General features: G+C 35.8%; 1 protein-coding gene across 4 annotated transcripts in view; it reads right to left on the bottom strand.

Annotated features, from left to right (window-relative positions):
- The window catches only part of LOC136846626 (ionotropic receptor 21a-like), a 54,606-nt gene that overhangs the window by 35,446 nt on the left and 6,701 nt on the right, over window positions 1-12,459 (bottom strand). For all 4 annotated transcript variants that reach the window (XM_067117531.1, XM_067117532.1, XM_067117533.1 and 1 more), the window contains exons 2-13: window positions 12,047-12,235; window positions 11,612-11,819; window positions 10,986-11,156; window positions 9,479-9,568; window positions 8,973-9,141; window positions 6,780-6,973; window positions 5,221-5,328; window positions 3,521-3,685; window positions 1,733-1,873; window positions 1,144-1,298; window positions 596-791; window positions 318-422 (exon numbers count right to left, since the gene is read on the bottom strand). In XM_067117531.1, the coding sequence (XP_066973632.1) occupies window positions 318-422; window positions 596-791; window positions 1,144-1,298; window positions 1,733-1,873; window positions 3,521-3,685; window positions 5,221-5,328; window positions 6,780-6,973; window positions 8,973-9,141; window positions 9,479-9,568; window positions 10,986-11,156; window positions 11,612-11,819; window positions 12,047-12,235 (1,891 nt within the window). The remainder of the gene's footprint in view (window positions 1-317; window positions 423-595; window positions 792-1,143; window positions 1,299-1,732; window positions 1,874-3,520; window positions 3,686-5,220; window positions 5,329-6,779; window positions 6,974-8,972; window positions 9,142-9,478; window positions 9,569-10,985; window positions 11,157-11,611; window positions 11,820-12,046; window positions 12,236-12,459) is intronic.

The following is a 12,459-nucleotide window of genomic DNA, read 5'->3' as shown; positions in this document are numbered from 1 at the left end:
AGCTCCTGTTGAGAAGCATCCTCCAGGGGTTCACATAATGAATTGGAGAGGCATTTAATGCAAATGGCCAGGATATTGACACATGAAGTGAGCAAAGGAATCTAGCTGGAGAGTGGTACTCATGAACTCCCAGTGCTGCTATCCCTATGGCATTCCTCAATGCATGACAGAGATTGTTGTTTTTAGCAAATGCAAAGCTATTAGCACAGGCAATGGTACAGGTATGTATTTACAAAACAAAATTTGTTACAAAATGTAATTTTGTGAGTATTCTAGTGCACCAAAACAAATGCAATTTAGGAAGAGTTTACAAATACCTGGAGGTTATTCAGAGTGAGAGCACCCCCTACTCTATCATCGGTTTCAGTCTCAGCGCCCCTTCTTTGGCTTGTAGTTATTATGTCCTTTAACCATTTACGTACCTAATGAATAAGAAAAAGATTGAAAAAAATTATTGTTATATTTGAAAAATGTCACAATTATTAGGAAAATATATACTATTAACATATCTCCACTAAAAGTCAAGTTATAAATGCCATTTCCAAGTATCAATAAATGTTATTATTTTACAATATTCATTGATAGTTGTTTTTACCAGTCCAGCCTCTATAATCTTCTTGATGATTCTGTCAAAATTTGGTTTGTAAGGAGCTTTTTTTGGTATGGCCATGCCAATTTGGAAAGGGAGAAAGCACTCTTTCATAACATGCAATGTTTCTTCACCATACTTGTTAGTGAAGTTGGTAGCAATCATATATTCCAAATACTGACGATTTTCCATCATGGCATACCTAGAATAAAACAAACGTGCTGGTAACAGTTATGGTAGTATTTTGAAATATTTTGTTTTGAAAACATCCTTCATATGAACGTATGCAAAAAAAATTATGGCCTATCTATGTCCAGCACCTACTGAAGCAGTTAACTCATTTTTTGTTTTTAGCTTTATTGTTTTACTACCTGTATTGAAATGTCGTCGTTCTATCTGAACATACTTCTTCTGCATATGTGTTCATTTCATAGTACTAGAAAATGCCAGATGGAGTCGGGTAAGTGATAGCAAGCTTGTACTGTTGATGTTCTTAGTACAATATTATTATCAGATGATTCAGCCAGATGATTTTTTACTATTATAATTCTTACTTCTTCTGTGCTGTCAGCATAATTCCTTCCTTGGTGCCACTCACAGGATGGTAGCGGTCTGCAAGACTCTGGACCAATGGATCTGGGCTTTCCTGTAGCATTTTTTTGAAGGTGATGCCAGTGCTGCCCCATGCAGGGAGGGTGGAAAGTGTCAACTGATAGGAAAACAATCAGTTTGTATACATTAAGGTACTAAATGATTGTTTATATAGGTGAATTGAATTTTTAGCCCATCAATATTTTGAAAGTGTAAGACATATCTTACATAAAAGACTAGTATACAGTATATGAGGCAATTTCTTCTTTTGTTAATTTGACATCTTTTGTTTGTATCTTACATAAAAGAATATAAATGTTAACCCATCTTTTTGGTCATTCGTAATCTTTTGTTCTAGAACGTTAATTCTGGAAACATTATGAAACTTAGTCAACAGCAAAATTCTTCTTTCAAACCCTGGAAATTATTCACAGACAAATCCTATCACTGAACACATGCATACCTCTGGAGTGTATTATTCCAATCTTCACCTATTTGTTTAAAATCTAAAAGAGCACTAAACAACATTTGGAAAACAAGCTATGATTTTACCTGTTCAAGTGTGTCAATGGGAGGTTGCTCTAAAGGAATGGTCAAAAATGCTGTTAATGATGACTTGTAGACAACAGTAATCAGCAGACCATACCAGACCCACATGATGAAATAAATTCTGGTAACATTACCCTGGGGTTCCTTTCCATTGAATAAAAAACAAAAGGTGGGGTTTATTACTGGATAAATCACAAAGTTATTTATTTCTATCTTAGCTGAAAAAAATATTTTGAGTAAATACTCTTTCAATATTTTCTCTTCATGTAAAGAAGAAATTGACCTGGACACTGAACTGGCATGAAGGGGAATTTTGAAAGATGCCATATACCCTCTCACATTGTAAAAAATTCATTTAAAAATAGTCAGTAGCTTGTCAAGTGAAAGGTAAAATTATTGCCCTAATGAAAAAAGAGTAGCTAAATTGTGCTTTAAAAAAGTGTATAATAAGTCCCTTGAACCCTTTACATACTGGGACAAGGGAGCATTGTACAGTATTACAGAAGTAAAAGTATTTGTCCAGTTTTAGCCAGCTATACAGTGGTAGTGAGGTATGTGTCAGTTTTATCTCTTGTGTGGAGTATGTGTAATCTGTTGTATTGAATATGTGTATCATTTTGTTATGCTGCACTTCCTGTACAGTAAATACAAGCTACAAAATAATGCTTACATTTGTTTTGAAGTTATGGTTTGTAAACAATGTGTTGCAATTTTCTCACGTTCTTTGTTTTACAAATGGGATGTAATTAAGACATACTGGTAAACTCATCGAGTGTTTTAGACTGGTTATAGTACTCTAAAAATCTAGATCCTCATACCCTCAACTGTTAACAGAGCTGGACACAGTGCTTATAAGGATAAACACTGAGTTATGCCTATTGTAGAAATTACGAGACTACTATGTGATGAACGTGAACCTTATTTACAAATAACTATTTTTTCCCTAATGCATAAGGGAGCAGTGGAGTGTGTCCTGCAATTAGTAAAACTGATTACCTGGAGATTATTTGGCATCATAACTACCAAAGTCACTGATGCCGAACTACCGTACTGTATTAACAACAGTGTAAAATGTCTGGCTAAACAATACTTTGGGATTTTTGTGTGTGCTATAGCACTTTACAATGCTTGTACAGTATTTTACCAATGCAAATTGCTGGAACATATGTGACTTGTGAGAGAATCCAAAGAGTGTAATCCAAATCAGGTCACAGATGGGGAAAGTGAACAATCCTACCTGCATAATATTGTGTGTTTAATGTCAGCATTTTATGTTATACCTAAACGAGTGGGTGCGTAACTGAACATACATGTGCCTATGAAGAAAAAGTTGCATGGAAGATTTAAAGATGATGAGTTTAACTTTGTGTGAAGATCAATTCCTCCTTATTAAATGTATATGCTTTTGTATTATCTAAGGACTCCATTTTCTTTCAGAATCCCCTTTCTAATATTAAATCAGTTACAGTATGTGTTTCAGTTACAAACCAACTGTAAAAACCCTGATTTGACTGCAACATAATGACCTATGATATCGTAAGCTGTTAAAATCACTATTCATGATGCATTAATCTATAATAGTTATAAATCCATGAATCCTATACTCTTCATCAGACAAACCTTAATAAGTGTGAAATAACAAAAGTAAAGTTACTATCACAAAATATATTATCAACTTTACAATACTGACAAGGAATAAGAATTATCCTGCTGAATAGTTATCATCTTGCAGCCTTGCTAAAATTATTTTAAATTTTTGTTGTATCATGATACTAACGACTAGCTTTTTACCTGTGGCATGCCCTGGCCAAAGAAAATACCCATCCCATAGAAGGTAATTTGGTATAGGTTGGTACCCCAAGAAGATACATCTTCCAGCCAGTGGTTAGCCATTCTAGACATTGCACATAACACTGGAGTACCAAGAAACAAGAAGATCAAGATGAAAATCCATACCTGCAAAAGAATGAAAATTACTACACTACATGGGAGCTGCTGTTGGATAGTTTCTGTGAGAGTACATTATGCTGCGAGGATGTACAGTATGTAAAGCTTTACTTTTTAAACATTTTTAAGTAATGTAATTTACCATATGTATTTTTAGGGTCAAATCACAAACATCTAAAATGATGAGTTGAATTGCTGATTTCCATTAATTTTTTGTTATTTTTAGTAGCACCTCTGCGTTTTTCAGGTAGTCATTATGACACAGGTTGCTAGCCCCCTGCCCTTTTCTTGGCTCCATGCTGGTGGTGGTACCCATTTACACAACTAAGTTTACTAGAAGAGTTAAGACTGGTGTGTACCACTGACATTATTACTCCTGATGTGCATGCATCCAAGTGTCAGGACCACCCACTTGCTAAAGCAAGCTTGCAAATGCAAAGATAACACAGTATGTAGAAGAAAATCCAAGAGCAAAAAGGGTTGAGAAATAATTTAAGAAAAAAACTGAAGCAAAAGGAAAGGTTACAATAATACATTACAGTATTTGGAAATCTTCAGGCAAAGGGACATGACACTTGATAAGTAAGCTAGGAATTATAGTATGTAGTATGGTGCTGTGATAAGTAAGTAAAGTTATGGGGGTGAATGTGACACTTTTCCAACAATCCAGAAAATAATTATGAAAGGAACATGTGACTTGAGTTATTAACCAAGAAAACTGTGGAGGGGAACATGGCACTTGAATAAATAAACTTCAATAAATAAACTCCAAAAATTATAGAAAATGGCACTTGAATAAATATCCTGGCAATATATGAAGTGGAACATGGTACTATATTACATGAACTAGACAGATTATGAAAGGGAACAAGAAGCTTTTAAATATGCCTGAAGACAGCATAGGATGGAACTTGCCATTGTAATACAGAAGCAACTTTGCCCAGTAAGTTTTTCCTGAGTTCTCTTCATACCTATGAGTTACCAAATTAACAGAGAAATTGGTATAAAAGAAAGAAAGGTACACCAACCTACTGGTATCTATGCTTCACAGCCCTGAAAGACCATCGTCTTAGCCCAACAAGTGTGAGCGTAGGCCAATATATCTACATATCTCTGCATTTTGGTTTAAATATGTAACATATTTTACCTTCCTTTTTTACACTCGAAATTATTACTTCTTAAAGATGTTTATTTTGCTCTGTGAGAGAAACTGGCATTCAGAATGTGAACACAATCCAAATGTGAATTCACCTTACAATTTTGGGCATTTGATGAGATAGTACATTTCCCTTTCCTCAGTCTAAAATCAAGCAATCAAACCAGTGGCATTAATAGGAACTTATCAGTAAACTTGTGAACTGACCGCCCCAGGGGTGGAAACAAGAAGATATTTTCCCACATATACCTCTGATTTATGGGTGTGACTGCTTTCCCCATGACTTTCTCCATTCTACCAATAACCCTTCTACATAATCAGTAGCTATGGTATGTTTCCCAGTATAAGCTGACTGTGATTGTATGGCGTGAGACTGAACATCATTTACCTCTCTGCTGAAGGGATACACGAGAGCTACCCACTGGGGAAGGTCTTCAGGGAGGGGAGTGATGAAACATCCTGCCTCCACATCATACGCGACTGTCATATCAACTACCTGCAAATGGGATGGAAATGGTAAATGACAGGTAACTACAAGATTAATAATAATAATAATAATAATAATAATAATAATAATAATAATAATAATAATAATAATAATAATAATGGAGACACAAATCCACAGTTATGTAAATGTACATGTAGATCTGTACAGACCTATCTTCAAATTTATGTACATTTACATAACTGTGGATTTGTTTCTCCATTTGAAGGCTCATGCTACTATGAGTATTTTTAATAATAATAATAATAATAATAATACTAATAATAATAATAATAATAATAATAATAATAATAATAATATCATTGAAGAAGACCTTCTCTCCAACAAACTTTATTAAATAGAATGGCCATCTGGATCCCGTTCTATTCAATAATAATAATTTGAAAAGTTGTGAAAAAACTAAAAAACAAAAAAACAAAAACAATTTCTTCCATCATGTAAATTAGGCAGATAAGTATCAGTGAGCTGAAATCTATTTCTATCCTTTTTGTGAATGAGTGAATTTATGAACATAATACAACAGATGAGACCTTATATCATTAGTCTCACACACACACACACAATATATATATATATATATATATATATATATATATATATATATATATATATATATATATATATATATATATATATATATATATATATATATATATATATATTATAATATATATTATAATATATATATATATATATATATATACACACACACATATATATATATATATATATATATATATATATATATATATATATATATATATATATATATATATATATATATATATATATAATATATGTATAATATATATATATACTGTATATATATATATATATATATATTATATATACACATACATATTATATATATATATATATATATATATATATATATATATATATATATATATATATATATATACAGTGAATGCCCGTATTCGTTGCGTTCTCATGGTTCATGGACTCATGCATTCACAGGTTTCTCTGTGGAGCATATCTAGCCATCATTCACGGAAAATTTGCCCATTCGTGGTATTTTTCACTGAGAAATATTTGCTAATTACTGTATTTTCATATATTTTTCATGAATAAATGCACTTTTTGTGATAAAACTATTAAAATAATCAGGTATAAGCATTTTTACAGGGTTTTTCTTGGTTTAAGCTATCAAAATGGGCAGTTCTAAGTGTTTTTACTTGGGTTTTAAGCATTCATGGATTTGACCTGTTCGTGGGGGGGGAGTTGTGGGACGATCCCCACGAATACGTGGGGGTTCACTGTATATATATATATATATATATATATATATATATATATATATATATATATATATATATATATATATATATATATGTATATATATATGTGTGTGTGTGTGTGTGTGTTCTACCATAGAATCAATGACCAACAACAGCAACACCTAACAGGTGAAGCCACATTACCTGCAGATAGCTGGTAAGGATGAAGAGATTGGCCACACCCATGTGAGCCTTCCGCTGAGTAAGGTCTCCCGTCAGTCCACTCCAGGAGCCGTCCTCGTTGGGTGACCCCCATTTCCCTCCGTCAGAAGGGTTGACAATCTTCAGGCGGAAATTCAGAGCATCCGACAAAAGGCGCAGAAGGCGAATGTCGATGCCTGCAGAAGGTAGAGCCTTTATGATACCCTTTTTTTCTTATTGCAGAAAACCTAAAACAATACAAAGCGTATACAGATACAGAAATATGTTAAGATAATGATCACAACATTCTTACTGGATTGTCTGGATGAGAAATGGAATATGAAATTTAGGCCAAAGGCAAAACACTGGGACCTATGAGGTCACTCCGAGGTGAAAGGGAAATTGAGAGTCAAAGGGTTTTAAAGGGTAACAGGAGGAAAACCTCGCAGTTGCACTACGAAACAATTGTCAAGAGAGGGTGGAAAGTAAGGAGGAAGAAAAGAGAATATGAACAGAAGTACAGTAAAAGGAATAAAGGGGATTGCAGCTAGGGGCTAAGGGGCGCTGCAAAGAACATAAGTAATGCCTACAAACCACCGCATGAGGTGCACTGACGGCACTCACCCCATATGAAGTTGTCTCGGAAATGGCTATTATTAAACTGTATTTGGATTAGCTACTTTGCGTCTGCATACACGTATGCAAGGACCAGTTAATTAATTATCAGATCTGGTGTTTCATTCAGTCCTATTAAAGTATTTGTTCAATCGCTCATTAGTTATTTTTGGAGGTTCCCCTACTGGTTCTCGTTGGTTCACCAGGCGGACATCGTTTTATTTCTCAGTTACAGCATATAGCTTTCTTGAACAACTTGTTCTTCCATGTCATAACTGTTTTTTAATAAGTGTGTTTTCGATTTCAACTTGAAAGCCCATAAGTGTTCCAAGGGTTAGCCTATAGCTCCTCGGCAAATCACGGAATGGTCTGGGTGTCGTTTATCTGTTGCGTAAGGCATTTTTCAGTAGGCATTAATATGTATCTTTAATATTTTTCAGTAGGCAATAATATGTATCTTTAATTTTTCAGTAGGTAATATGTATCTTTAATTTGTTCTCAAAATTCAGTATTTTTGTTCCCACTGAACGGATGTTCACAGGGCTGTATCCATGTTAATAGTTGTTCACTGTGGTCAATTGTACTCTGAGTTTTGCATCTTTGAATTTCATTCAGATTCTTTGTCCTGTAATGTACGCACCTAGGCAAAGTACAGATTTGCCCCAGCTGCATTATAATATTTCAACCGAGTAGTTTATTCTGTGGATCATACCTATTTTGGACAACAGTGAAAACTACGGCATTAAATGGCAGATGCATACCCATACTTAAAATATGGAGGGCTATGACGCAAGACTGTCGTAAAACAGAGATGAGGAAGTCGATTTAATACTAGGAAAAATAGGAAGAATATACCTGAGTATATACTATAGCAACGAGACAATCAGTCTCCATAAAATTACTTTACTATTACCAGTCTGAATATTAATGACAAGACGATGGCGCTGCAGAAATTCTCTATGAGTATCTGCAACATAAGTAATACTGTCAACAGTAACATTTACAAGCTAAGCTCTTTACTTCAGCTAGTGAGGAGGGAAAAATGGAGATTTTACTGTGATTCAATGCATCAAGAACCTAGGATATCATTTAAGGGGTTCATGCACGATTTAACTTTGCAGAATCCCAGAGGAATCGGATGATTGACTAGTATGCTATTAATACCTTGAATAGTAATTGTTGCCCTAAACAGGCTTGGAAGTCGACAGATTTCGAGCAGCCAGTTCTGGCCTAACACTTCAAATCGAGCAGATGCTGATGGAAAAAATGACTAGCTTGAGACTTCTCATTAGGCTCTGGAAGGAGTGAATCCTGCAAAAAAAGGGCTAGTGTGACGCCACCTTCAGGAAAACCACAGACCTGCAACGACTTGGAGGAAAATCTCTCGGTTCTGGAAAAACCCCGTGTTTTTCATGAAAATCTCTCTCTCTCTCTCTCGCGCGCGCGCACGTCGGTCTATCAGTCTGTGTGTTAGGGTTCAAATACCTTCCATCGGACGAAGGAAATTCTAATGGTTGAAGAGAGGGACACCATTCGATAAAGACACATACCCTGTATAAATTAACTCGCTACAAACTGTACCGTCGTAATGGTGTCCTTCAGATCCGGAATCGCCCTCGTGAGGAACCTGTATGATGGAGGGAGGGTGTTCGAAGGTCACTGCCGTCAGTTCGCTCCGATGGAAGTCGCTCAGTTTGTCGGGAAACAGGTCGGCGTTCCGCTGGGGCCCGCCTTGGTCCCATCTCTCCATCTATTAAGGAAAGGAATTTAATCTTAAGGAGCACCTTCCTTCACTTTAATTATACCTAAATCAAGAATTAATTGCAAGTGTTGGTTTAACTTCAAGAGCTGCTTTCTCTATGTTGTTTAGGTCTGAATTAAGGAGAAATAATATTTACCAGTTCTTATTTCGATAACGCTTGATATAATTTTCAATAGTTTTCAATGACCAAATAATTAATAATAACCAAAAGATATATCTACATGTGAGTCACATAAATATGATATTAACATCTATAATATACATGCACTTATATACATACAGAAAAAATAGATGCTGAAATGAAAGCACTAAAATGAAAACTAACCAAGTAAACTTTTTCAGAGATATCCTGTCGAAAGAGATGATGACTCCACAGCTCGTAATTCACAAGTCTGTCGTCACCGGCCTTCTTATCCTGCATGCCAATTGGAGAATAACACAGAATGAATCGACGCGTCAGTGATAATAACTTTTCTTGGGTTACAAATATTAAAGCTTCTTATTTTGGAACATTTCACTGAACGGGCGTCAAAAAAACAAATGTTTATATTTTTAAGAGGCCTGGTGGTAGGGGGTTGCTGGGCCAAAAAAAGAAAATGGAAAGAGAGAGAGAGAGAGAGAGAGAGAGAGAGAGAGAGAGAGAGAGACGTACTCCTTTTACGAGATTCTGAAAAGCTTCAAAGACAGGAAGCAGTACCGTGCTAATATAACTAGTCAACCATTGTCGAGATCTAGAGGCGAAACTGACGGTCTCATCTCATGAATAAAACAGCATGAAAATTTTAATTTATCTGATTTTTGAAGCTTAAAGAAACAAAGGATCAAAGTATCAAATTCTAGATTCTCCATTACCTAAACCTTCAAGAGCGGCTATTAGCCAGTGACTCCATCACAAATGACAGATGATGTGTTCTTGAGGACTGCGGAATGCAACCTAGATTTTGCGCACAATAACTTGACATCCTGAATAAAATACCTTCCATAAAAGGAAAACTCTAAATAAAAATCTATGTTTACAATATGGGTCAACAGCAAAACAATACGCGACGAAAAAGAATTCTGTCTTCAAGAAATCAGCCGATTTTCTGCATGGAGAGAGGAAAAGAATTCTGTCTTCAAGAAATTAGCCGATTTTCTGCATGCAGGGAGAAAAAGAATTCTGTCTTCAAGAAATTAGCCGATTTTCTGCATGGAGAGAGAAAAAGAATTCTGTCTTCAAGAAATTAGCCGATTTTCTGCATGGAGAGAGAAAAAGAATTCTGTCTTCAAGAAATTAGCCGATTTTCTGCATGGAGAGAGAAAAAGAATTCTGTCTTCAAGAAATCAGCCGATTTTCTGCATGGAGAGAGAAAAAGAATTCTGTCTTCAAGAAATTAGCCGATTTTCTGCATGGAGAGAGAAAAAGAATTCTGTCTTCAAGAAATTAGCCGATTTTCTGCATGCAGTGAGGAAAAAGGAATTGTCTTCAAGAAATCAGCCGATTTTCTGCAAGGAGAGAAAAAGAATTCTGTCTTCAAGAAATCAGCCGATTTTCTGCATGGAGAGAGAAAAAGAATTCTGTCTTCAAGAAATCAGCCGATTTTCTGCATGGAGAGAGAGAGAGAGAGAGAGAGAGAGAGAGAGAGAGAGAGAGAGAGAGAGAGAGAGAGAATTGCAAAGTGAAGAAGTATACACTGCTTTGCTGCATTTTTACAAAGAAAAGTAGATCGCTACTATCATTATGCATACGACAACACAACGCATTATTTTGTGCGCGGGAAACACAAAATTAACCGAAAAAAGACGATAATTTCGTGATCAACTGATAGTGAACTTGTCGAATTTTCCCATACCTTATCGACAGCCTTGATGACCAAAGCGTGCGGTCTCCAGGACATGACTTCGTTATCGAGGATGACCTTGGGTGACCCAGCTGTTAATCCCGTAACGAAAACGTGGCGGGCGAGGTAATGGAAAATCTTCCCGAAGGTTGCAGACGTTACCAAAGTCTGCATGGCTTTGACCTAAATAAAAGTAAAATATTTACTGGATTTTGATCCTTATCTACTTCTTCATGGAACGCTGAAAACCACATGAAACCTTTCATCTTTAACTGACAAATAAATAGCCTGTGGACCGTTCGATTGTCAAAATGGAGCCTAGATGAGTCTACTTCACGACATAGGCCTAATTCTAGAGACTGCATATCACTGCTCAAGGCTGTTATGGTAAGAGCTACATAATTGTAATACTGGTATTTATAAAACAACTCTGATTAGGTTAGTATGTCAATGAAGTTCATTCTTGAAAAGATCTACAATTTATAAAGGTAAAAACTTGAATAAATTCACAACTAAAAGATTAAGATTTGACAAGCTTGATCATCTAAAAAGATTGAATGTTTCAATAAATTTTTAACATTAAGCATATTATTGCTGAAATAACTTTACAAATTTTGAATAACTGACTAATCCCGTACGTCTTCGGATAAAAAGATGTAGGCAGAACAGGTCCTAAAAGGTATCAGCCTCAATCTCGTAGTGTTGGGCAGGAAAAGACCCTCTTCCGGCGACCAGTCCATAGCAACGACCATGAGGGGCAGACCTAAGGACTGCACTATCTTCGTGGTTTCTAACGCCATGTTCCGCGGGTCGAAGATCAAGTAAAGGCCGCAGTGGTTCAGGAAACTGCAAAGGAGAATACGTTCGCTAAGCGGGAAACTATAAGCGAGAACTTGGTACACAGAATATGAAATACTGTCACGCGGATGCCTGCGTTTTACACAACTTTTGCATAAAATTTTCATACAGTCACTTGTAGGCTACGTCACTGTAAACATTAATAAAAACTAACGAGTGCTAAATTGTTCATACAATACAAATACATATATGACAACACTAACAAAGAATCATACTTCTCCACAACGTATCCTACAACCGCCTGAACTTTCCGCAATTCAAGGGAACCGTGAGGCGTCTCCTTCCAGGAGACGAGAGACATCTCTCTTCTTGTGATCTCTCCCTCTGCGAGCAACGAGGTCGAAATCTTTCTTGCGGCTTCACTGCCCTCCAGGCTGGTCAGCATCAATGTGCAAATCATCAACCTTGAGAAAATGACATCAAAACTGTACTTTCTTCGAGGTAAGACTAAAACGAAAAGGTTACTTTAAGTGTCATAGGGGTATCCCGTAGCAGACTTGACAAAAAATGTTTACCACCGATTCCCAAGTGAAATCAACACTTTATCGCGGAAAAAAACAATAAAAAAAGCTCTAAATGGATTCCACAAGCATACACTCAAATGTTTCACTAAAGTACGGCAGTAGAA

The sequence above is a fragment of the Macrobrachium rosenbergii genome, chromosome 15, assembly GCF_040412425.1.
Source record: "Macrobrachium rosenbergii isolate ZJJX-2024 chromosome 15, ASM4041242v1, whole genome shotgun sequence".
NCBI lineage: Eukaryota > Metazoa > Arthropoda > Malacostraca > Decapoda > Palaemonidae > Macrobrachium > Macrobrachium rosenbergii.
Note: the sequence above shows the minus strand (reverse complement) of the source record. Positions and strands in the feature narration are given on the sequence as shown.